The 26,594-nt window shown below is 36.5% G+C and overlaps 1 protein-coding gene across 3 annotated transcripts in view; it reads right to left on the bottom strand.

The window, feature by feature from the left end:
* LOC131573468 (liprin-alpha-2-like) overlaps positions 1-26,594 on the bottom strand; it is a 281,397-nt gene that overhangs the window by 99,805 nt on the left and 154,998 nt on the right. For all 3 annotated transcript variants that reach the window (XM_058827455.1, XM_058827453.1, XM_058827454.1), the window contains one exon: positions 9,348-9,449. In XM_058827455.1, coding sequence (XP_058683438.1) covers positions 9,348-9,449 — 102 coding nt within the window. The remainder of the gene's footprint in view (positions 1-9,347; positions 9,450-26,594) is intronic.

Here is a 26,594-nt window from a genome sequence, read left to right as displayed (position 1 = left end):
TAAACATCTGTAAAATAGACCATAAATAACATATCACAAAAACATATTATATTTATTTTTCATCATTACTCTGAGGTTAAAGGAAAAATTAAAATGGTATGTTGATGTTGTATAGAAAATTCCTCATTTGCCCATATTTTCAAAGGGCTACCATTGCTGTTTTTAGTGCCTGAGCATTAAAGAGACTTGGTTAGCTGTAAGGTTAAATCAAGGTAGCTAAATTCATGAATCAGAATGCATGTTAAATGTATTGTAATTGAAACAAACAATTATATCTAAGTCACTGAACTGGAAATCTGAACGTTACTTAGACAATTGTTTAATATTTCTCCTTTGATGTGGCTCTTAATATAGCTACTATTAGTAAATATATATATTTATCTGTAATCCACAGTTATTCTTAGTTATATAAGAGTTTTTATTCTTACACTAATTACTAGACATAGAAGAGCAAAAGCAGAGGGCAATTACATTAGAGATGTATACTGATATTAAGTCAGAATAAGAATGATTATGATTTGGTGTCATCTTTGCTTCAAACATGGTTCTTATGTCTGGATTTGCAGCTGGTTATTGTGTTACAATAACTTTATTCTTCACGAATTGTGAATGAATATGTGAACAATGTTAATACAATGAGACTTAGAAAGACTCCCTGCAGTTCAAGAAAGGAGGGTCTCCCTATCATTTCTGAATCCAAGTCATGGCCTGTGTGCATGAAAAACAAATTAACGAGAAATTCACAAGCTTTCTCATTCCAGAAGGGCTAATGGCAGATATAGGTGGATTTTTAATTATTTGAGGCAGTCCAAAGCAGCAAATTTGAAGAGACCTCTTTATGATAGAGCCATCAAGAATTCAATACGGGGCTGTGGGAAGTTGGAAAATTAAATGAGATTAGAACTTTTCCAAATATTTACAGAGTATTTATGTTCATAGTAGTAATTAAACAATTAATTGCTATTATAAATAGAACTGAATTGCTGAATTTTGGTCTAAATTCTTGTATTGCCATGGTTTTCCTAGGCCATCTATGTTATCTGGGCGAGAGCTGGAGGAAAGTAAGTCAATAGCTGATTTCTAATTCTTCAACCTACTGTCTGCCGTGTCTCTTGAAAGAGTCTGTAAGGGTGCAACATTTCCTTCTCTGTGCACCCTAACTCTGCCCAGCTCCATAGCCCTGGGGTAGCCAGAATCTGACTCTGATCCACGCTGTGCACTTAGATTTCCCCACGGTCATTCCCAACTCCTGGCTGATCCCATTAGAGCCTGGCTCATCCCAATTGGTTCTCTTTATGCAGAAATTTTTCAGTGCATCACAGCTATGTCTCGATCATTCTAAATCCAGCCAAAAGGCTACAGATATCTAAAGAAATTGGGGAAAAAAGGGAAAACATTGGCCTACGGTTGAGTTCTTAATATGGCCATTCCTTCCACAGGTCTGTAGTTGTCTAATGCTCAAACTGACACCCACTAAACCAGTCCAGAGTAACAAAACCTTGGCAACCTTTTTTTCAGCCCAACTCTGAGCAAATTTATGATATTTGGTGTCCTACTACCCTAAATGACTTATCTCCCAGACAAATGCTGTGATAATCAGAGACTTCTGAGAGCCTGCCTGCAAGACTTAGTTGGATAGGAAAATAGGAAAATCTGGTTTAAGAGAGGAAAAAAGTGATGGTGACATGGAAATTTTGACATGGAAAAATATTAATGACAGAAGAAATGACACATAAACTATAGCAGAGAGACAAATAAAGAATACACAAAAACCTCCTAGCATACATCCAGAACCTCATTTTGAGCTGGGGCAGACAGATAATCCCAAAAGGGCATGTGAAGTCAGCATGGACAGAAGACAAGAAATTTGCTAAGCAAAGGCAGAACAGAGATCAAAGAGAATGATGAAGAGACAAAACTAGTTAAACAAGGTTTACAATTATAAGAAGCTAGTAGACTAGTGGGAACTCAGAAGCTCTAATGGGGTGATTGCGGAGGAGTTTGCTAGTTGAAATGAACAGTACAGCACTCTAGCCTTTTGCAGATTACCTACAGATACATATTTAGGTTATGTTACTGCCATGTTAGAAACATGCCTAATACATAATACTAAACCACTGACAATCACCCATTTAACATACACAAAAGCTAAGGTTTTTTTTAGCTTAGAGCAACCATTTCAAAGGAGAAAAAGACATATTCCAATGTCTGCATACATTTCATAGTTGCTACATAAATTAAGTGTAAAATTCTGTGTTGCCTATTTTACTGTAAACAGATTCTCACAGCTGTGTCAAAAGACCCATGGAGAACTAAAATAGTGCTTGTGAACATTTTATACTTTTTCTTTCTGTTCATATTTACTCAAGCGTTTGCGTCACTTATTCTTCTGGAAACTACCTCTGATCACGAATTTTCCTTACCATCAGCTCTAGGAACGTTCAAGAAGGCATGCTAACAGAGGTTTTTCTTTTGTAAGAATGTCTTATTTTTGCTTTTCAACAACAATAACATCTATTTCTTCACAACTTCTGTTAGCGCTGCTAACAGCCACACCAGCTGAGCAGGGAATACTATTAACCAGGTTTCTTATTGAAACATTACTCCCAGTTCTGCTGAAAGGGAAAAAACCTAAGGGATAACACATCTGATTGTGACTGAGAACAAATAGCAAATCTTTGCCCCCTGCTCTGACGAAACACTGGGTTCACAGACTAATAGAATTGCTTAGGCTGGAAAAAACCTCTAAGATCATCAAGTCCAAGCATTAGCCCAGCACTACTACATCCTCCACTACACAAAGTGCCCAAGCGCCACATCTACACATCTTTTAAACACCTCCAGGGATGGCAACCCTACTGTTTCCCTGGGCAGCCTGTTCCAATGCTGTATCCAATCATGAAAATAACCGTCTTCGTGAAGAAATTGTCCATGATGCCCAGCCTAAACTTCCCCTGGTGTAACTTAAGGCCATTTCCTCACTTGCTACCTGGGAGAAGGGGCTGACCCCACACCTGACTTACATTTGTAGAGAGTGATAGGGTCTCCTCTGAGCCACCTTTTCTCCAGGCTAAACATCCCCAGGCCCCTCAGCTGCTCCTTTTAAGACTTGTGCTTCAGACCCTTCACAGCTTTGTTGCCCTACTTTGGACTTGTAACAATAGCTGCTGTTTTATTCAACTTTTCCCCAGTTACAATTATATTAAAAAAAAGGGGTAATAGATCTTCCCTGCTTCCCATGGAAGTAAAAATGTCAACAACACTGACAGAATTAAGAAGTGTCTCAGGGCTACAATAATGAGGGAAGGGAATATAAACATAGAAGATTGACATTGAAGATGATGGCGTGTCCAACCAATGTTCAACATCTGAGGGAAATCACAATAACTTCTGGGCATGCTGAGGACTTGCCTCCACATATGTAGTTCAAGAATTAATATTCCAAATATTAATTGTGAGAACAAATATTAGTTGTGAGAACATCAGAAGTTTTCACATTGAAATAATGTTGCAACAATAATGGTAATTAATTTAAAATACAAAAGAATGGTTAGAAACAGCTTTAGGGATTTCAGTAAGTTGCAATTAAACTCCGGCATTAATAGTGATCATGGGCTGCTGAGCATTTTCTGCTCCCTCACACTGTCAAGCTGTAACAGTTGTCAAGCACTCAGAGGGACAGGCAGCTTGCAAAGAAAAGAAGATGAAGATCAACAGCAGCAGGTAGGACAGAATCACCCACGCATCATTGCTATGCTTTCCCTACTGGAAAGCATAAGCTTGACAATGAATTATGAAATAATCTGACAAGTGAGTTTTATGCTGGGCAAATTTTATGATGCTCATGATGCCATGCTGATAATTGTATTTTATGTCAATAGGATTGTTTCTGGAACTCTGGACTTTTTATAAGCATAAAAAATGTATAAAAATAATAATTTAAAGACTGAAAAGGGCTCTAGTGCATATTTTTTGAATGAATGTAGCATTTTTAAAATGTTAATTAGAATGAAATGAAAATGAAAGGTGAAAAATTTTAGAATATACCCAGCTTCCTGTATTTCTCAAATCACTTACAAAGCCATTATGAAAGTGATTGATTTCTGTGAAACAGAAATGCATGGTTAGATTTAATGGTATAAACTACCTCAGTGTAGATTATCACCTAGTCTGCTCTACTACAATCTACCACCATGACTCTATGGACACTGATCTACATATATAAAATGAAAGAAGTTAAAATAATCATTTTATGGAATGATGGCTCAGTAAATCAAAATTAGTGTGACTCAGTAGAGTTTGCAATTACTGGATTTTAATAAATATAAAATATTTTATCTTAACTTTCATTATTTTTAAAAACCTTATTTGTAGAAAAAGTTCACAGCAGAATAATAAATGGAGAAATTAAAGACTCAGCAGATGGTAATGGAGAGAAAAGGAGAGTCATAAATAATAAAATACAGGGGGAAAAAATTAAAGAAAAGACCTTTAGTGAAATGAGACAGACTTAGCTTAAGTTATTCCTTAGAGGAATGAGGTAACCCACTAAGAAGACAATTATCTTTTGAGGTTCAGCTTAGAATTTCTCACTAGCAGAGGAAAAACTGAATTTTCTTTCAGTCTATATTTAGAATTCACATTGTTCAGTGAATCTCCATCTCTGGTATGAGCAGAGAAGACAAGTAAAATAAGCAGACATGAGGTTGAAGACTACCTCTAAAATCAGTCACAAAATCAGTAATTTTCTTCAGCATTGTTCCACAGTGATGGAAACCACTTTTCACCTGTGGTCACGTGGTGTGACCTCCAACAGCTACACTGGTAAGCTAAAAGTGAAAATCTTTCTCTGAAAAAAGGAAGTTACAGCCCAACTACTGCAGTGTGTCCCACGTCTGTCCTTCTGTACAGAAAGCAAAATGCAAGCAATCTAAAACCTTAAAGAAATCACACATATGTGAAACAAAGGTGTGAAAGAAAATGTAACAATTGGATAATAGTACAAAGTAACAGGAAGAATAAGGGTTTTGTAAGAATAATGAATAGAAATATAATAACTATTACACTACACAGATTACCTAAAAATACATAGTTATATGAAAACATAGTGATTGAATAACTATATGTCACATTTACTATCTGTTGTTACACAACTTTCTGACAGAAGTTCTTTTTTTTTAAAGAAGAGACACGTGAATCTACGAGACAGTTAATAATATTGAGGCAATGATATATACTGTTACTTAGATTATTGAATTAATGTTTTGCAATTTGCAGAACTCTACAAGACAGATATACTTATTTTCCTGTGTACAGTGTTTTTAGACTGTAAGAACTCCTCATGTTTAAAAAAGAAATACAATACCTGATTAATTTTCAGCATCTATGAAATTGATTTAATTAAAAAGACCTATGAAAAAATGAGCTAAAATAGGTAAAACCATAATTTGAAATATATTCATAGAGTTTCCCAACACAGTAGAAGGGAATTTGAATCATAAAATGCAGGGTTAAGTTCTGATCTATAGGTATGATGGGACTGCAGTGCATAATTGAAGATGTTTCATAAGCCATTCAATAAGGAATGGAGACAATAAAATATGAATTAAATTAGACATAACTCAGCCTTGTTCACTTTAATAAGAGCTTCATCTCCTAAGGCATTAAGCAAAAGAGAATTAATGACACTGTCTTCATTATTGCTGCTTCAGTTATGAACACAGGTACAATTTTTTTGTTTCTAAACTGTTAGAATTAAAATGGTTCAGACCAATTTGACTAAGAAATTTATACTTTATTCAAAAAGCACATGTATGTGTCTGGTCCTTTTTTTGTTGTAGGAGAAAATCCACAATCAGATTAATCCATAGAAGTACTGTAACATATTTTTTTCAGCTACCAAACCAACCCCCAAGTTTCCTCATAATAATATTCTGATCTAATAAGTTAATCATATGTATTCTTTTAAATAATACAGACAGAGAAAAAAAATTGTTTTCATTTGAACAGCCAAAGTAGTGTTATTTTATAATTTCCATTAAATAACCTGCTAGATCACACTGACTTATCTTCCAGCTTCAGAAAAGATGCTATCTTTCTACATGCTACAGGTGAGCCTTCTATCTAGAGGATATCCAGAGAAGTAACTGTAAGAGTTTCTATTAAGATATTTTTGTATCTGTTTTCAAAGTCCCATACAATGGACTTCCAGAGAGAACTTGTCTTCCTGTCAGCAATGCCACACAATCAGCGCTCCCACATTCTCTATTTTGCCTTGTGTGTTGATAGATTAAGTTGCCAGCTACGTTCTTAAAATGAAAATATTTCTGCTAATATGTTAGAAAAAGTTTATCTTAGGCAGGAAAAATACACATTCAATAGCAAATGCCTAAGAATGCTTCTAGAAGGATTGAGTAGAAACTTGATTAAATATTGGGGTAAGATTTAATTTCTTATTTTGGCTGAGATCTGAAGTGTATGTGTCCCAAAAAATGTAATTACATCATGATGTCTCTCTCTAATATATGTTACCATCAAGGTCTACTACTACAGCTTGGCATAGAATGGGAAATCAGGATGTGAAATCAGTTTTGTGTTTACGTGATGAGGAAAAACTGTGAGGCTGTTGCCAAAAAAGAAAGACGAACATAGATGTGGGTCTAGAGTAAATAAAATACTGCCAGTCAGGCTAACTGAAAGTGTAAAAGGGACCTGGAAGGCTGGTGTGTACTCAGGACCTGACAGAATTGCCCTTTTCATTCCTTTCTGCTGATATTCAGTAGCAGGACAAATCAAACAATATCTTTTTTGCTGTTACCCTAAGGAGATAAAAGGTTGGATAAAAAAATTCAGGAGCTGCAATTTGGAGCTCAGCATCTTCATTTAAAATCAGAAGGGAGTGCTACTTGGGACAAAGTGCTTGTCATGAGTAGTTCCACTATGTGTGATTATGCATGAGTGTGTCCTGGGGGGTCAGGTGAGCTAAGCTAGGGCTGGCTTAAGTGTGAACATTAGAGGGAGGACAAAAGATGCACTAGATAGACTATATATATATGAGAAAATACATTTAATTTTCTCACTGTGAAAGTGTATCAGTGTCCTCCAAATATTATTATTTTATTAGAATCCTTGCTAAATTAACAGAAAAAATTTGGATCAAATGTTTTTTCTTACAAAATATTAACGTTGTTTTGCATTAATAACACCATAAATCTCAGCTTGCAGAAGTGCCACTTTATATGCAATGCCTTTCCAATGAACACTGCTGGAAATCACATCATTGAGACTGTGTGTAGAAAACAACAACTTTGCATATAAAATGCTCATCTTTCCCTGTCACTCCAGAAAACAGCATGACTATTACAGCCAACTCTGGAATATATTGTAGTAATATGGCAGATTAAAGCCAGGCTAGAATACAAATATGACATGGAAGGGTAATAACTTATTCATGAAAATGCTAGAGGTCAGGGTAAGGCATGTCTCTGAATTTTTTCCTCTTTCTTTCTCCATTAATATTTGGACTCTGTCTTTCCCTTGCTTACTGTAATATCTCATGCTTTCCTTATATTTTTTCATAGCCTAAACATTTTGATCTCTAGCTTCATCCTCATTTTGAAAATACACTGTTAGCATTTACTACTTTTAACTGCAAGGACTTGCAAGGATTATAACACTGTAACTCTTATTTGTTGATACTAGTTCTGGAAAACCTCTTACTGATTTTTCTTTTATGTAGCACAAGAAACACAAGAATGGATGATCTTTAATCTTCTTGCTCTGCAGAGAAATTGTCTATGACAGAGATCAGTCTGACTTAGGAGATGACTTGCAGTTGAGTCATCTGCCTTTTCTCTCATGGTTCCTTGGCAAGTGACTATCTTTGGCTACTAGGCTGTCTTGGAATTTTTGTTAGTCTGCACTGCTTATATCAAACCCACATTAGATATTGGTGCACTGCAGCTTTAACATGCTAAAGCTGGTGTTCAGTGGACTTTGGAGTGAAATGGATAAAGCATTTTTTTATTAAATACTAAAATAATACACATGTAGGAGTTACTGATAATTTAAGCAGCTACAGAAAGTCTTAAGACTGTTCTTCAGCTGACATCTTTTGCTAAACCTGGAAAATGCAGTGCAATTCCTACATGTTTCTCAAAATCAATTAATTAATTAATTATTGGGAGAAAAATTAGGTCTCACCTATACCTCCCATAAGATTTTCCAAACCCATCACCTCTAAAAACTTTGTGCTAAATGTGATCATCTCCTGAACATCCAGGAAAGTATAAGGGTACATGGGTCAACTTTGCCTCTTTGTAGGCACCTGTTTCATCTGTCCTCCCTTGAATTTCTGAACTCTATGGCACTCAGTGGTGAGATGGGAAGACGAAAGCAGGGAGAAAGGCCCTCTCTCAGGTCTTCTGGCATATATATTGTCAGATTCTCTTAAAAATGCAAATTAGCTGCCAAAGAAGAGATGTTAGCTGAGTAGCCAAACTGCTATTAATTTATTAAGAATAGGATAATGGGAAAAGTTACACAGATCACAGAGAATCATCCTTGGTGTTCAGCCTCTGAGATCTCTTTTGTATATTCACTACCAGCCTGACTCCCACCTCACCTGGGACTACTCTAGCTCTTTCCTCACACCTTTCCACAAACACCATAAAGTCTCCTCTGCTACTCTCTTGTTTCTAGACCAAATCTGTCTTTTCCCAGACACTTTTACATGCAAATTATTCTGAAAACAATTCTGTCCGTTATTTGAGAATCTTCAGAAGGTGCTGTATCATATATTCTTGTTCCCAGAGAAAACAGTACCTTCTGATTGAAGCACAACAGGATACATTTCAGGATTTAATCTTGTCTCTGCTCAGGAGTATGGCAAATGATATTCACTTCAAGGGTCACAAGGCTGCATGTAGGCTAAACAACAGACTGCGTGTGGTATGTGCAGCAGCCTTCATCTCATTCAGATCGAATCCAAGGCACAAGGCAAAGCTTGTTGTAACCCTGCCTCTTGCCTTGGTAAGAGATGAGGATATGTTCAGGCTACTCGGGCTTGGAAGGCTGCATGAGTCCCTTGCTTTAAAAGATATTTACACTGAATGACATTACCATGTTACAAACTACATCTCCTGTGATTGTAATTGTTCACAATATATCTGGCTAATACACTCATGTCCTTCAGGACTGTAGCACGGTAGATATGTCCTGCTACTTAGAATCACCTTTACTCGTGAAAATGCTGGAATTTTGTTCTCTGATTCACACAAATGAAGATCTAGATTTATATGTAAGTTTACATACACATGATATCCAGAAAAGGTCTGCTGTATACTTACTCTTGTGTTGTTTCTTTCAGCTTTTAGTTCTGAAATCTCTTCCTCTTTTTCAAGCAGCTGTTCCCTGCATGCATTTAATTCTTTTGTCAGTGCAGCAAATTCCTGTAGAATAAAATTATATATGAAGTTACTCAAGATGTAAGCACTAGGATAATCAAATCCATGTGCCTTCTTGAGGATTTTAATAATATCTAGAAATCACCAACACAAACTAAAATAGCATATGTAAGCTTCAGCATCTACCAAAATCATTTCAAGTTTAGACACAGCTAATAAAAGGTAACTACTGATTTAAGTTTAGAAACAAAAGAAGATTTGAAATGGTGGCAGCATCCCCCATACACAAGCTATCAGAACCACACCAGAAGAAGAACAGAACTGGCCAATTTCATAGCAACAGAGACACCACATTTCACAAGTAAGGAGGTTCAACTCAACATACCCACTTAGGAGCATTCTTGCCACTCCATAAGGCAGCGTTTGCAATATGGCATTTGAGAAAAATGTTAAGGTATTCACTAATCAAAATCTACCTAATATCAAATTAACATAAGTAATATATGAGTTGTGAAAAAATACTCTACTTGATATTGAAGTTAGCCATTAAAATGTATTCAGTCATTATAGTGAAATAGTCATCTGTGATGACTCAGAACAAGATTTTTTAGTTGGAATGAATTTCCTATGAATTAACAACATAAAATGAAAGTGAATTTTAAGCTGCTCCTGACATTAAGTTTTATGCATGTGTATTAGTTAAGAGGTGTTCTGAAAAACTTTTCGTTTTCAAAACTTCTATTAAAATGTTTTGAATTTACCACTGCTCTTCAACAATACACATAAATTTTTGTTTATACAAAGGGCGGTTGTAGAGTTGTTATTAATTTCAATAAGGAAAAAGCTTCACTCCATATGTGTTTATTTTGACAGACATAAGATATACTAAGCTGTAGTGGTTAATTTTATCCTTTATAGTAAAAAAGATGCTATGTATCTCACAAACACAGTAAGGTAGATGAAAAGCCTTTAAGATTTGTGATCATGTTTTGAGAAAAAAATTGTCTTGAACAGCTCTTTAACAAATATGTATACATATTTTTAAATACTGGGTTAATTTTAATTTGACCGAAACAGTCGTAAGAGCCCACCAGCTCACAAGCAAGAAGTTAAGCTGCACTCCAAGAGAAAGCAGATCAAGAAAAAAAACATGTCCAGGTGGTTTATCTTCTCAGCCAGTAGGATGAAGCTGAGACTCAATCTCCTTATTTAAGTCAAAAGCTGTGATGATCTCAAAAGGGCTTGGTTTGCTGCTTTTCCTCAAGCTGTGGAAAGCAGCTTTTAGCTGAACTAAATAGGTGTTCAACAGAACTTTGGTGGGTCTTCCTAGTTCCATTCTATTTTAGTCAAGTTTTTAAATAGTTAACAGTATATGGTATTATATATTAGAAATTATTCAAATAAATTTCAAATGATATTCTGGAAACATGTAGCTAAGGGTGCTTTATTTTTCATTTTTCAGCAGCTGGAACTGGAAGTACAGCAGACCTTCATGCAAATTGCATGGTAGGAAAGAGGGTGTTGTTCTGATACCCCCAGTGGATTTTGTTTTAGACACTGGCTATTGATCACATGAACCATATATTGATGCTTTGTGTCCTACCTTCTAATCAGTATTTGCTTTTTACATCCTAGTGGTCAGGTACATATAAGGCTACACAGTATGTTAAAACCGTTAGCCTAGGTTTGAAAATGAAATTTTTATTGTAATACTCTTCCCTTGCTTTTCAAATGTTTAACACTTCTGCTGTACGTCTTAAACTAGGATTCAGAAACTACTAGTCCAGCAGTGTTATTCTGTTCATATTTAAAAAAAAAGCCGCTCCTGTCCTTAAGGTTCTAAGTAATGTTGCATACTGAATGAAAAATCAGACTAAACAGAAAGCTAGTGATCTCAACTCACACTGAATCAGAATTTTGAAGCACAAAACCAAACACAAACACATTTTTACACATTTTTGTCTACAGCCCTACAGGGTGGAGCCCTTGTTACACACACATGGATTAGCGTCTGTAATACTTGTTAGAGTCTCACAGAATAAACTTTCAGTGTAATCTATGGAGTATGTTGTTGCTGTTTATGTTTTCTCATTTCTTGGTATTGTTTCAGCTGGAATTAAAATAGACATTTTGGCATATGCTTGGGCATCCGTTTGGGTGACAGGTGGTGGACAGGATAACAAATGTCATCTGGTGCCTTACGGTTTGAGTTCTGAACTACAGTAAGGCAAATCAGTCTGGTAACCTGCATTTCCTACTTTCCTTGCAAATAAAAAAAAAAAATAAATGTTTATCAAATTGCACATCTTTGCTGTGCCAAGGCAAGCCTGCAGCCAGTACAATCCCTACTGCTTTGGTCAATGCTCCTACTAGTTTGCTAAGCAGCATGGAGTTTATTCTTAGGGTAACTTCTGGTCATCAGAGCAAGTTTTCCCTTGCTTTTAAGCAAATAATTTCTCAAAATTCTGCTCCCAGTGAGTCCTATACATAACGTAACGTTGTTTCAGCCTCCCAATACCTTCAGTTTATTCTCAAAACATCTATTAGTATCTACCTTAGCTGGGCTACCTGTGTCCAGTGTTTTAGTCTTTGTTATTTGAATAGCCAACATTATCCTTTGAAGCCTATTAATTATTTATTCAGTTGCTGCTGCTGCTCTCTGAAATTTCTCTGTGCTTTTGACATACCTGCACACACTTACAACAAGCAGTCACCTCTTCATATGTCTAGTGCTCAAGTGGCCAACTTCACCTGAAGTACTAGAGACTGCTCTTTCATCAAGAGCTTGGAATTCTCCGAGTTGAAAGACGACAGAAAGAGGGCGTTATTCCTTGTGTTTACATCATAAGCCTTTTACAGGGAAAGTCTCAAAGTAAATGGAGTTTTCCCCAGGGCTTTACAAATTATTATTTCTGTCACATCTGTTTTCATAAACTCATAACTAGGATAACACCTCACATCTTCCAAATAATACTTCCAAAACTATATGTAAATCTTATTTTAAAACTAAATTTTTTATCCAAGATATCCCCGTGATCAATACTTTAGGAAACATTCTTTTTCCCAAAGGTTCTATGCTAAGCAGAGCATATTTTTGTTTTAACATAACACTCAGTTATGTAATAAATGTGACGATAATGACCTCTGCTCATGCAATTCCCTCATATATATATACAGGGATCAAGGGAATACTGTCATCTGGAATTACTGTTTGCAGCAGAAATCTTGCATGGTCAGTGACCACGACAGTCAGTCATACTTTGGGAGCCCTGAAGGTAATATCTGTTGCATAACTAACAGGAGCTGACAGGCACAACTGCACTCTTAAAGCTCATATAGAAGTTGCATGGCTGTAAAGCTAATTAAGAAATTAAGTGAATTAAAACTCTATGAAAATTATTCAGTTGATTGCACTGGTTTTATACCATACCGTGACATCAAGACGTTGCAATTTTTTCCAAGATAAATAATCTGAGAAAGAGTATTGTTTTCCCCATCTGAATAAACGTAATCTCAGAGCCTATCTTAACTACTGCTTATCTTTTTCTCTTAACACTTGGCCTATGAAATTAAGCCTTGAAAACCAGTTCAACAGAAATTTGTAGCTACTAAAGGGACAACTAGAAGTTACCAATAAACAAAATTCAAGGACTTCCCTGGTGCAGCAGCTGAAATACAGTTGGAGCAGAGGCTGGAGGGTGCCTGAGAGAGTGGGATGCCATTGGGACAGGAAGGCCGGAAGCACTGCCAGATGTGCTGTCAGCAGGACTGGGCAGGGGACATTTACATCTACTACAGCTCTCTTACCATTACATTTCTGCTTCTGGGGGCTGGCTCAAGAAATCCTTCTTTCATTGTTTGTTTTTTCCAGGAAAGGCCTGCAAGATTTATTTTTTATGACCAAATGTGCATAAAACATACATAACTAGTCTCCAAATTGAGGGTATGCCACTGAGATCTCATATCTCTGATGCTCAGCTGCTCAGAATATGATCTAGTCCAAACTGAGCTGAAATAAAAACACAGCCTCTCATCATCCCCACAAAAAATACTGAAATAAAATAGAATTTTTGTGACAGTAATAACAAAAAACTAAATTAAAAACACATAAAAGTCAGTTTTGGAGACACTGAGGAGATTCAGCTTTAAAAATCTCCTCCTCTGGATTTTCCATCATTGAACCACAGCTCATTTTAGGAATGAGTGAGTGAACTAATCTTGGCATGGAAAAAGAATGGTAGGGGTTTATAATTTCTATTTTACATTCAACACAAGCTATGTCAACCTGAGAGTTCCATTAATAGGCAAAGGAAGACGAAGATTTGCACCAGGGGAGGCATAGACTGGATGTTAGGAAACAAGCTAAGCGGGGAAGTGGTGGAAGCAACATTGCTGGAAGCATTCAAAAAACATGTGAATGTGGCACTTAGGGACATGATTTAGTAGTGGACCTGGCAGTGTTGGGTTAACAATTGGACTCAATGACTTTTGAGTCTTTTCCAACCACTATTTGATTATTCTAAGATTACAACAAGATTTCTGTCATATAAGAGAGAGAACTGAGTTCCTTGGTTTCAGCTAGGGCAGAGTTAATTTCTTCCCAGAAGCTGTCACAGTGCTGTGTTTGGGATCTGGAATGAGAATGCTGTTGGTAACATGTTGATGTTTTCACTTTTGGCTAAGTTGTGTTAATCCTAAATGAAGGACCCATTTTTTTTTCCTTTTCTCATGCTCTGCCAGTGAGGAAGTATACCAAAGAAACTGGGGAGGAGCACAGCTGGGACAGGTGACCTGAACTGACCAAAGAGACACCCCAGAATGTTATGCCCAGTATGTAAACTGGGGGGAGTTGCTGAAAGGGTGGCTGATCCGGGTTCAGAAAGGGAAGTCTGGCATTGGTCAGTGTGTGCTGAGTACCTGCATTGTGCATCACTTGGTTTTTTTTTCCAATTCTTATTCTTATTCACCATTATTATTGTATTTTCACTTATTAAACTATAAAGAACTGTTCTGTTTTTATTAAACGAAACTTGTTCAACAAACAAATTTTACTTCAATTCTCCTCCCCATACCACCAGGGTGGGGGGATGACAGAGGGGAGGTTGAGTGAGTGGCTCTGTGGTGTTTCATCTCCCACTGGGCTGAAAACCATGACATTCGGCAACACAGTGGACTTAAGACCCTATTTTTAATTTTTTTTTTTTTTTTTTTCAGAAATGTGGGCAGTGACTAAAGTTTTGAAATGTGTAGCCATTTACCCACACAGAAGCACACAGTCAATGCTCTTGGAAGAAAGAAAAAACATTTCAGAGGCTCAGAGCCCGTGTAAACATCTATAAGAATCAATAATTCCAATACATTCACTGGACAAAAAATCTGACAAATGCAGAACTGCTACATAGCTTTCCATCAAGAAGAATTCCTTCCTTAAATAGTCAGTTAAATCTACATCAGATTTTGAACTAAGTCTTGCAAATATTTACTTATTCAGCCATTGCCTTCTGGGTAGAAGAAATCATCCCAAGCATGGCCTGCTACTGTGAATAAGTAAATTACTATGATGACTGTGTTCCCAGATTAAGAGCTTTTTTGAGCAAACAGAAAAATACTCAAATACCCTTTCAGTACCTGAAAAAAAAGGAAAGGCCTAAAAACTTGCTTCTAGAAAAGAACCCAAAATAACAATAGAGAACTGAGGATTAATCTAGATAAAATTTATGTATCTGATTAAGATAATTCAAACTTACTGAATGGATATGGATATAAATATTTTGGTGTAGCTTTGTGACCTAAGTAACCTGAATTTTATAGAAAAGTCACCTAAATTCACCAGCTGTATCATGTTACTTTCATGATTTTTTAGAACAAGAGTACCACAGTATTCAAAATTATATTTCAAAATTCAGTCAGAAAGAAGCTTTAAATGCATCTGTTTACATGTTAGTTGATGTGACAGCCATTCTAGATAATGGGAAATTCAAAGATAATGGGAAGAACAAACCACTGCCAGGATTTATGATGTAATCTGCCTAGTTTTGCTAGTTCACACTTGCCATATAAAGATTAATTCCACCAGATTTTTGAAGTCAAAGAGAATCTCCACAACAACGTGAGTATTAAGGCAATGGATCAGTTTCTGGCAGTGATTTTCCCACACAGGATTACTTCAGGAAGAAATGTGACACAACACAGAAGATATGGGCACAAATATGCCATGGTAGTTTTCACTTGAATCTAAGGCAATAATAATATGAATATAATTCATATGGTTTTAATGTAACCACAAAGAGTGATCCATGTATAACACTCTAATCAGTACCACATAGCCAAACACAAATGTCTTTTCCATCATTTCCCAAATTAGCTTGAAAAATTGTCATGTAAAAGTGTAAATTTTACATGACACCAGCTAAAAAGTGCCCAGTTGGCATTTCTGGCTTCACAGTTAAATTTTTTTTTAATGGAAAACTGCTAAATAAAGTATGCAATCTGTTGGCTTATTCATATTTGCCCACTTCCTCTATTTAAATAATTTAGATTTGGTGCTCTGTATTATCTATTGTGGACTGATCTCTAAAATTTATGCTTTCTGAAGAACAATGTCCACCCAGCAGGTATTGGTCTGTCAAAACATTTACAGTAAAAAAAAAACAGAAGAAAAAGGGGGAGAAAAGACATAATAGAATTAACAACAGATTTTTCTTCCTTTTTAATCTAGAATCTCCTGCATTCTGTGAGACTCTTCAGATTATGATAAGAGATGTGAGTTGACAAAAGCTTAAAAAAACTGTCTCAAGCACAAGATAGTAGATGACAAAAATTCAACGTTTTTTACTTGCAATCCTTAGTATCAGGCTATAAAGCTTCAGGCTTCAAAGGACTTGACAGCCTCCACCCCTTAAAAAAAGCAGATATTTTAATAATTATAAAAATATAGTTTTTAAATGCTTTTAAATATTTTTCTTACAGCGTGGCCAATTTCGTTATAAAAAATGAGTAATTTTCCTGTATTTATGAACAACAATGAACTTAAAGCCTTGTTTCTTTCCCCGTAAAAAAGGCAGATTGAAACTTTAAAGGTGTCTTGTCTTGCAGATCATGCAAACTAGATTATTTGGGTTTGGAATAGATATCACAGTGAATGACAGCAACACACCCTGTTACTTTGAAATAACACTAATTGTGTCTTTAGTGCCTTGCTCCTGACTGATGGGAACACTGAGGAACAGAGGGTCTATAAGAAAATTAAACATCTGCCAGACTAGTACGGAAAAGGGATGGGATAAAACCTCACTCATATAAACATCTGTAACCATAATAAAGCTGAATTTGTAATTCAGGTATGTGACTTCAAAAGCTCATAATCTTATATACATTAGGATGAAACTGCAGACTGGCTTACAATGTGTATTCAGAATGTTTTACTATACACACTGGACTGTTTTTTGCAGAAGTATTACTCATGTGCAACATTATGGCAGCACACTTTCCAGAACTGGGATGAAAGTGTCGTTAGTTGAGACTGTAGGGATTTTTTCCTTAAATCACACTACTGTAGTATGGAAGAGAGTCAGCTATATAATAAAGGGAATTATACCATCAACTTTTTTCCATTTAATAATGAATGCTTTTGTTTTACAGATATTCATATTCACTTTTTCTAAAAGTACATAAATAATTTGCAGATATAGCTACGTTACAGACTACAGCATATCATAATTTTCAAGTGACGTCTTTTAGCATCAAAGATATTTATACCAATATGCCTTGATAGATTAAACATTGCACTGCATAAAAACTAATGACAATTTATGCCTCCACAGTTGAAAAATTTTTCATCTATCAAGAAATGAAGAGAGCAAAATATGGTCTAAAATGACAGACTATGACTAATTAAAAAAAATAATTTTATGGAAAATGGGATTGGTTTTATTCTGATTAATCAGTTATATATTTTTACAGATATTTAATTATTAAAGATGTGAAATGGTCACAGAGCAGTAGCACAAGCACAAAAAATTGCTGCATTGAAATACAAAACTACAACCTCACACCGCCAGCACAGAGTCCGATTTTATGCTTGCCATCCTACTTCTTTTTTTTTTTTCCCTCACAAATTTAAAATTAACACAAAGTTATAAAAAGAACAAGCCTGGACAATATGCAAATTATTGAAGTGCTTTACAGACTGTACAATGGCTTCAGCACATCAATGCACACATACAACCCTCATTGTAAGGCAGATTGAGGTCAGTACATGGCCCTAAGAAATAACCTAAAATAAATCCTGACAGAGAGGATATATGAAGGGTGACTATAAGAAGTAACACATACTTACCAGTAAACAGAATAGGTCTTCTATTAAAAGACCTGAGTAAAATTCCTGGGTAAGGAATGTGCAGGTTTTTTTGGTGCCAATTCCAGATTCCTTGGTTTAGTCTACTTGTTTTTTAGCATCCCTGACTCACTTTCCAAACTCTTTATTTTCCTGGCTTCAATTTGCTTCTCCCCAGAGCAACTTGTTGTTTTCTTCCAGGCAAACTTGACAAAATACAGCATGACCTTTTCTTCTCTCTCATTTTGTGTAACTGTCCTGACACTTGTCTCCTTCTCTGCTTTCTCAGCATTGTCTCTGGGTAAATTTTATCCATGATCACACATTTGGTTATTATTAATAGGTCAACAAGTCCCCTGTTCTGATTCAGAACCCAACCTTCCTTCTACAGTAAAATCATACTTTTTACTCTTTCAGAATTTATACCAAATAATTAACATAAAATAATTAAACACTTTAAATTTATTTAATTTTTTTTCCAGAATTTTGCTGTTTTCCAGTTTCCAATTTTTTCATGAATTTACTCAGTGTAAAACTACAGAAAAAGATGAGGCTAAAGAAAGAGAAATCATGCTTAATTCTATTATTTTGAAAAATTTCCAACCTCCAGAATATTAATCATACTAGATCCTAACTAAAAAAAATAAGGCTCCTAACTTAAAAAATAAGGATCTTAACTAAAAAAGATGAGGCTAAAGAAAGAGAAATCATGCTTAATTCTATTATTTTGAAAAACTTCCAACCTCCAGAATATTAATCATACTAGATCCTAAAAAAAAATAGCAACAATCTTTCATTTTGTCTATAATATTGCAATAAAATTTAAAAACTTCAGTGGTGAAAACAAGATAATTAGTCACAGATGTTCCTCATCAGGAAATATGATGAAATGGTAATTACTGACATAGACTTTGTCCTGAGGAAAAATATACAACGTAGTTACAGATGCCAAGAAAACCAAATTAAGGAATAGTGTCTTCTGTATTAGAAATTGCATAGGCAACAAAGATCTTATTAACCTCTGTGTCTTTATTGGAAATAAAGCAATAATAAAGCATCTTAAAATTATGTTAACATTCAGACTGGCATCTATTTTTTTTTTAAGACTACAGGGCAGTTGATATAAAACACTTTGAGGTTTTTCAATTCTTTCTCTCTTGGCTCTCCCCTTCTCCCCCTCCTATTTCTATCTCTCTCACTCACATTTATTGTTTAATAAAATCCGAATCATTGACTTTGGCACATGATCTTGTTTGCACTTTAATTTGAGTAGAAGTATCTCTTAATAACCAGATCATAACAAAGCAGTAGCTCAACACATAAGAAAAAATACTGCTAATCAAGAGCTCTGCAGGACTCCTGTGATTATGTTCAATAAATATGACATTTACATCAAAATACAACCTCGTTAGCAATACATTCTTTAGCTGCCCACTGGACAGGCAGGTGGTCCAGAGGCAGATTCTGCTCAGAGCCCAGGCAATCAATGCACCTTTGTCCACGTTTTGTTATTTAGTCCTTCAGGCATTGACAGTTCTGTGCAATGCAGGACAATAGCATGACTTCCAGAAAAGCAGTATCCCAAATTTGGGATGTAGTCCATGCCTTCTAAGCAGTGATGAGTTGTCTTTTCTGATGACAAATGCATGCACACCCATGAGTTTTGTTGCATGATTTGCCAGACGACCCATGTAGGTGTATGATCACCTCACATAAACATTACACAGTGTATGAACTAAAAGTAAGTTTTGTTGATTTTTCATATAATTTACACGACTCCACCTAACACTATCCATGTTTCTCCATAAAAAGGAAAAATAAGAAACTGACAAACAGAGATTTATTTATTTTTTAAAGTTCTATTTAAAATATTTACTACAAAACTGTGTCAGAGGATGGTTTTCTACCTAATCTTCACACACCTACTTCAGAAACAGCTGGGCTTGTTTGAAGTGTGACCATCACTTTGAAAACTAAATCATATTTGCTGATCCAGGTCTAGTGCTCTAAACAAAAGCTATGCTTCAAACAACTCCAGTTGCCTTTGAGGTGCTGCAGAGCTCCAGTTTCTGTTTGAAGTTCACTATCCTACCACATTACTACCAATTCAATGTTACATCTGCCCCCTTTTACTACATTGTGTCTACTGATAGCTAAATAAACACACTGATAACTAAATAAACACACATGATAATGTTCATGACAGAGTATTTGTGACAACTTTGAGCTCTTAGGAAAGCTCTGTTTAGAATTATAGCTACAACCACAAGATATGATGGAGTCATATGAAGAGTATAGAAAATAAAAATTGTCATTCTAAGGTAGCAATTTAGTGAAATTCAGGCACAATCACAAATGCACACATACAGACTATTAAATATTCTCACCAATATATTTAAATCTCATAAAAAGCTAGATTTAGACAATAATAGTCACATAAATCCTGCAGAAAATGGTACCTCACTAGTTCTCCTTTCTCTAGGGAATGGATGAATTTTTCTACTAGTGAAAAAAACCAAAAACCAAACAGTGGGACTTAGTTAAGTATAGTGAAGAAAACTGCTAATTACAATAGCAATCATGCTATACTTCACAAACTTTGATTTAGAGACATAATCCTCTCAGTCTGAAGCCCTAAAATCCATGTCATCACATAAAGATAGTAGTCCAGAATGCATTCAGTATACAGCCAAAATATGTGGGTTATATCTGTTAAAGGCAATCACCTAGCTTAGTACTTGTAAATTTATATTGTTTGACAAGGGCTGTGACAAGGAGAAAGAAAAGAATCCCAGGAATAAGAAACAAAGTGGTCTCTGGAGAAGGCTCCACAGAGTCTTGTTACCACCCGACATCTACATCCTAGCTGCCCATAAAACTGTCTCAGTTGCAGCCATGCACCTACAACCCAGCCCAGCTTCAGCTCTCTCACACGAACCACAGCTATCTCACAGTTTGTCTGCAAACCATCTGTGGGTAATCTGGCAGGAAAAATCCCTCCCCGGGTGCTAAACCAGTTTGGAAAGGTAATGAATGCTTCAATAAACTTGGGCAGAGCACCCTGTAGTGTCTCGACCTGCTTGATGAACTGGAAATCTGACTTGGTGTGCCAAAAGGCTTGCTGCCTGCGCTAAACTTAGCATGTAACCATCATATTACTAGAAGTCCTAAAGATATTGATGTGGGTAGTCATCTATTTTAGCACTACTGGCATGCAAGAAAATCAGTTCACATTACAGAGCTGAAGATGACACCTTGCATCTCCTCATTTTGAATCAATTTGTTTTCAATTTTCTGTAAAGCTGTGTCTTGTCTAAAATTTTCATTTCCAGCCTTTATTATTTAAAATTTTACTAGCAATGTTATGAGAAAGTAATTTTGATTTAAAGTGAAATATATATGTTTTATGCCCTAAGTAAGCAATGTATTCAATGTAGTTAAATGCTTTAAATTTTTTAGTTATTTTTCAGCTGCATTCAGTGACCAAAAAAAAAAGGACTATAATAATTAAAATTCAGTGACACCTTCACAGTGTTCATTACCCCCTTAGACCTTAATGAAAATACCCCAACCCACTCCTCTCCACAAACTCCAAACAAACCAAACCCCAAAGCATTGCAATAAAAACACTTTCTCAGCTCAAAAAACCCCACTTTCTCAGGCATGAGAACTGAATGAAGAAATTTTGCAAAAACAGAGGGCATAAAAAAAGCTATTCATCTTTGCACTTTATATATACAGACAAGCAAGCCCAAAACTGTAGAAATAAAAATACTTTAAAACATCCTTGCCCTCTGATTATGTTGAGCTTTGCATAAAGTTTATTTTCTCTTTTGCCTCAGGGTGCTATTCAACTTGATTTTCATTTTTTCTACAAATTATGTGGAGATCTAAAAAAATTTGTCTGTGACTGCATAGCTTACGTAAAACTGTATGAACATATATACATGCATTGTTCACTAGATCTTCAGATAACATTATGCCTAGGATCTTACATGTATCCAAATTTTTAAATAAAAATTAAAAGTTATTTAAATTTCTTTAAATTATTCTCTGAAGACCTCCTCTGTAATAACTGAATAGTATTTCATGGATATCTTCTGTGATGGATTGGCATCTAAGAAAAAAGTAGAAAACACTCATGGAAGTTAAGGCTGCTGGAGGCTGCTGGGAGTTTTTTCCTCCTGGCCAGCAGCTAGCCATTTCTGAGAATTTATAGTAGTTTTGACCATTGAAAAGTGAGATCAACCTGTGAACACCACCCTTTAACACCTAAACCCGTGAATTTCTGTTCTTTTTTCGTTTCTGGCTTTGAAAGGTAACAGAACTCTGGCTGGACTCTGCTCCCCCTGCCCGGGCCTGTGAGACCTGACAGGGGCTGGGCTGGGCCTGCTGGGGTTCCTGGGCGGGGCATGGAGCCTGAGGGGCTTCCCCAGGCCCCAGGCCCCGGCCAGGCTGTGCTGCGGCCCCTCCTGGGAAACGTCCTGTTCCTGTTCCAGCAGGGTGGCTGAAGCCTTTCCCAGGCAGGGCTGGGCTCTGCTGCGGCCATACCCGGAAAGCTCCGGTTCCTGTTCCAGCAGGGTGGCTGGAGCCTTTCCAGGGGCCGGAGGAGCTGAAATCCAACACCATGAATACCTGCTGCAGTTTGGGCCAGACTTTAACCCTTTCACTACTCAGATGAGACCTGCAGATTTAATCCTTTTTCCAGAGAGAGGGGAAGTGAGAGTGATCAGCATGTGGAGACAACATAAATCGTCAAAGTCAGTAAAAGAAGGAATCAAGCCTCAGATGGAAGGAGAATGAGAAGATGCTTTAATAAACTGAAATATTCTTTTGCTAAAGCCATGGAGATGAACAATAATGTTTTAAATAAAACCTCCTTTAATTCATAAAAGAGTATTTTGGGAGGAATGAAGCATTTCAAAGTGTAGATTTGTGTAAAATTAATCTATTGATGAAGCTGAGCAGATAATGAATAGTTGTAATCCTATGAAATGCTGAAACAGAAAAAGAGAAGTAAGAGTTGATGGAGACACTTAGCCTCCAGGAAAAAAGGATAAAACCTCTGTTCCCAGAGATGATCACAGAAACAGATGAAGTGAACTTTTGCCTTTGAATAACTCATCCGTAAAATGACACCCCCTGAGTTCATGGCCCATGAACACACCTCAGGATGGTGTGAAAATGGGAGGAGGGCATGATGGCAGAGTTTTCTGGGCAGCTGCCACCATGGGAATGAAATCCATGAGAAAACTCTTTTCTTGTGGAGAACTCTCCATGGAATTACAAAAAGAAACTTATTTTCTCTGCAAAGACTGATGAAAGGACTATTATATAGTTAGTACTGTTTTAACCACCAAGTTTTGTCTCTATGTTGTCAATTAGACAAGGGAATAGTTAAGTGGTGGGGAGGAAGGCTTTCTGGAGGTTTTATACTGGTTGCATATTCTTGTACTTTTGTTAATAAACTTTCTTTATTCCTTTTAAGTTTTAAGCCTGTTTTGCCTTTCTCCTAATCCATATCTCACAGCAAGAAATAAGTAAGTTTTCTAGTGATTTTTTTAGCTAGTGCTTCAAAACCATGACATTTTTATAAAACACTTAAAAATAAATCTTTGTTTTGGTTATCAGAAGTAATGGACAGAATCATTCATATAACTGATACCTTCTTCACCGTTACTGTGTCCAGTATCATAATTTTGTTTTATCTGTTGATAAAATTTCTGTATTTGGACTTCTGTATACTGGAAGACTTGACCAAAATCATGAATTTTAGAAACTTCATCTTTATTATCTGAATGTGGTTAACTGGATGTCTTAAGCAAAAAGGGAGAAATGCACATACAAATTGGTTAACATGTTTTTGTTCTTCCCAAAATATTTGCTGTAATTTGCAATATTGCCAATTCTGTGTGATCAGTCAATGAACCTCTACCATGAAATGAAGCTCATTGAAGACAGACAAGGATGAGAAACCCATGAAGCTTAAAAAAGAATTCTGGAAGTAGCTACAGCTATCATATAGGAATTTCCCTCAACACCAAGGGGACCAATGGGTGGCCTTTAGTGCAGATAAATGGCTGTGTCAGTTGAGGACAAACTTGTTGTGTAGATGGACTTTTCTAAAGTAACAGAAAGCTTTATTTTCCTGAGCCAGACAGATCAGCATGGGGGAGCTGTATATATGGCTCAACCCAACAATTACAATTACTGAGCAAATAGAAAAAGTGACTTTGAGGAGAGCAACGTGTTTAAGCTGACTTCAACCTATGCACTCCGTTCCAGCAGGCAGAAATGCCCAGTATAATGACTTCAGATGACTGACTTTCAAAAGTCAGTCATGCTTAGAAGTCCACTAGTAAACTTCTTTTGAAGGGAAAAGAACTAAACTATCAAAACTTGACACAGAAAGTTGGTACTTTCACATAGTTTTAAAATATTAATAAACCCAAATATATCATCCCATGTCTACAGAGCTCTGGAAAGTTTTGCCATCATCAGTATGATACTTGGAAACATTTTCTCATTGAGGTCAAATATACTGAGCATTGTCTTTGGCTGATCCAAGTTAAAATAATGAAACTTTCCCTTCAGTTCTTATGCTATAACACTTCATGTAAAGAAAAAAAAATATTTTGTGTTAAGTAATTTTTATAAATTTTTTATAAAAGTAATTTTTTTATATAAACACCCTACCTCAAGGCCTAGTATTTCATCCTACTGTGTGAAAGCACAAAAAGTTATGTTTTCTTTCCAAAGGAAGTTACAAACGAAGCATAAAGAAGAAGTGGTAAATTGAGAGGGACAAGGCAGAGACAACATGACAACATGACAGATAATTGGCTTCAGCTACACAATGCATAATCCATTTTCCTGGTAAATCAACTGGAATGGGAAAAGGCAGACATCACAGCCACCTGGGCTGACAAATAGAAATCCCAGTGGATACACTTTCACAGAGTAGCATCTAGAGTTTGCTTGGGCTGTCCTCTGTGGTGTGTGTGCTTTCCTTCAGTGCTTTGATTGCTGCCCCCTCCTTTACAGAGTTTTGGACCACCAATATGGGCCATGCTCATCTTTGTGTCAAAGTAACATTGTGACTATAAACACAGCTGTCATGGGGTGGCTTTACCTTTAAGATAGCTTTGGGAGCTAAGGAAGTTGAAACTGCTGGTGGCTGATGGGAGTCTTTTCTCCTGACCAATTATCAGTCATTTCTAAGAATTGACAGCAGTTTTGACCATTAAAAAGTTAAGTCAACCTGTGAACACCCCTTAAGATGTAAAGTCAGAGCTCTCTTCCTCTCTTTGTTTCCTGGCTGTGAAAGGTAATAGAGCCCCAGCTGGCCTCCCGTTCCCTGCCCAGACCATGCAGCCCGGGCAGGGGCTGGGCTGGGCCCAGCGGCTCCCGGCCGGGAGATGGGGCCTGCGGGGCTTGTCCCGGGCTCTGGCCGGGCCAGGCCGGTCCCTGGCTCGGCTGCAGTTTTTGCTGTGACTGAATTCACCAGAGACTGCCGAGTAAAGAAAGGAAAAAAAGCTCTTGACCTACGGCAGGCTGAGACAGCGACCACACTCTCCAGAGCAGACATGAAGAATCTTCCATCGCAGACAACTCCAGCTGCTGCTCCGGCAGATATCACAGAACCATCTACAAAACCTGGGCAAGATTTTAACCCTTTCATTACCCAGATGAGACTTGCAGATTAATCCTTTTATCCAGAGAGAGAAAGAGAGAGTAATCAACATGTAAAGAGACTTTATAAACTATCAGAGACAGTAAAGAAAAAAATTAAGCTTCAGAAAAGGTAGAGAATAAGGAGATGCTTTATAAGGTGAAATATTTTTCTGTTAAAGCTATGGAGATGGACAATAAGGTCCTGAAAAAATTCCTTTAATTCATGGCAGAGTATATAGGGAGGAATGGAGTGTTCAAAGTGTGGATTTTGAGTAAAAAGTAGAGTAATTGTGATACAGAGAAGTGCTGGAACAGAGTGAAGATTTGCAGCCTTGGGGGGCAATGAGAAAACTGTTTTCTAGTGGAGCTCACAGAAACAGATGAAGAGAACTTTCGCCTTTGAATAACTCATCCTTAAAAATAACATCCGTAGACTCACTGACCCATAACACACCTCAGAGTGATGTGAAATGGGAGGAGTGAACGGATGACAGGATTTCTGGGCAGCTGGCATCAGGAAAATAGAAAGCTATAACAGAAATAGCTTTCTTATAGAAAATTCCATAGATTAGCAGAAGAAAACTTCTGTTTCTCTACAAAGACTGATGAAAAGACTCTAGCAGGAATTGGGACTGTTTTAACCACCAAAGTTCCAAAGTTTTTGTCTCTATGTTGTCATGTGAACAAAGGAATGGTGGGTAGTAGGGGATAAAAAGGGTTTTCTGGAAGTTTATTCTGGTGTTCTTATTCTTGTAGTTTGTTAATAAACCTTCTTTATTCCTTTTTAAGTTTTAAGCCTGTTTGCTTTTGCTCTAATCCATATCTCACAGCAAGAAATAAGTAATTTTTTTAGTTACTGTTTTAAAGCCACGACAACAGCAAATGCATTCCTCCTTTCTGAGTAACACTAAGGTCTTATTTTCAGCAAAATGAAGGAGCTCTGAAAAGTGCATTGAACTGTAAGCAGGAAAGCAAGCAAACAAAATAATGGCAGAGATATGAACAGTAACTGAAACCAATGGGAATAAAACTGAAGTATGCAAACAGTAAGTCTGTAATTCCCAAGTTGCAGCAGGAGCTGTCCATACAAGTGGAGGATAAAAAAATTACTCTGCAGAAGGCTGTTGTATCATCTGGTTGATATTTAAGACTCCAGACGTCCTGCAGGAGCTTCCATTCCC

The sequence above is a fragment of the Poecile atricapillus genome, chromosome Z (assembly GCF_030490865.1).
Source record: "Poecile atricapillus isolate bPoeAtr1 chromosome Z, bPoeAtr1.hap1, whole genome shotgun sequence".
Lineage (NCBI taxonomy): Eukaryota > Metazoa > Chordata > Aves > Passeriformes > Paridae > Poecile > Poecile atricapillus.
This window is presented reverse-complemented; position numbering and strand designations above follow the sequence as displayed.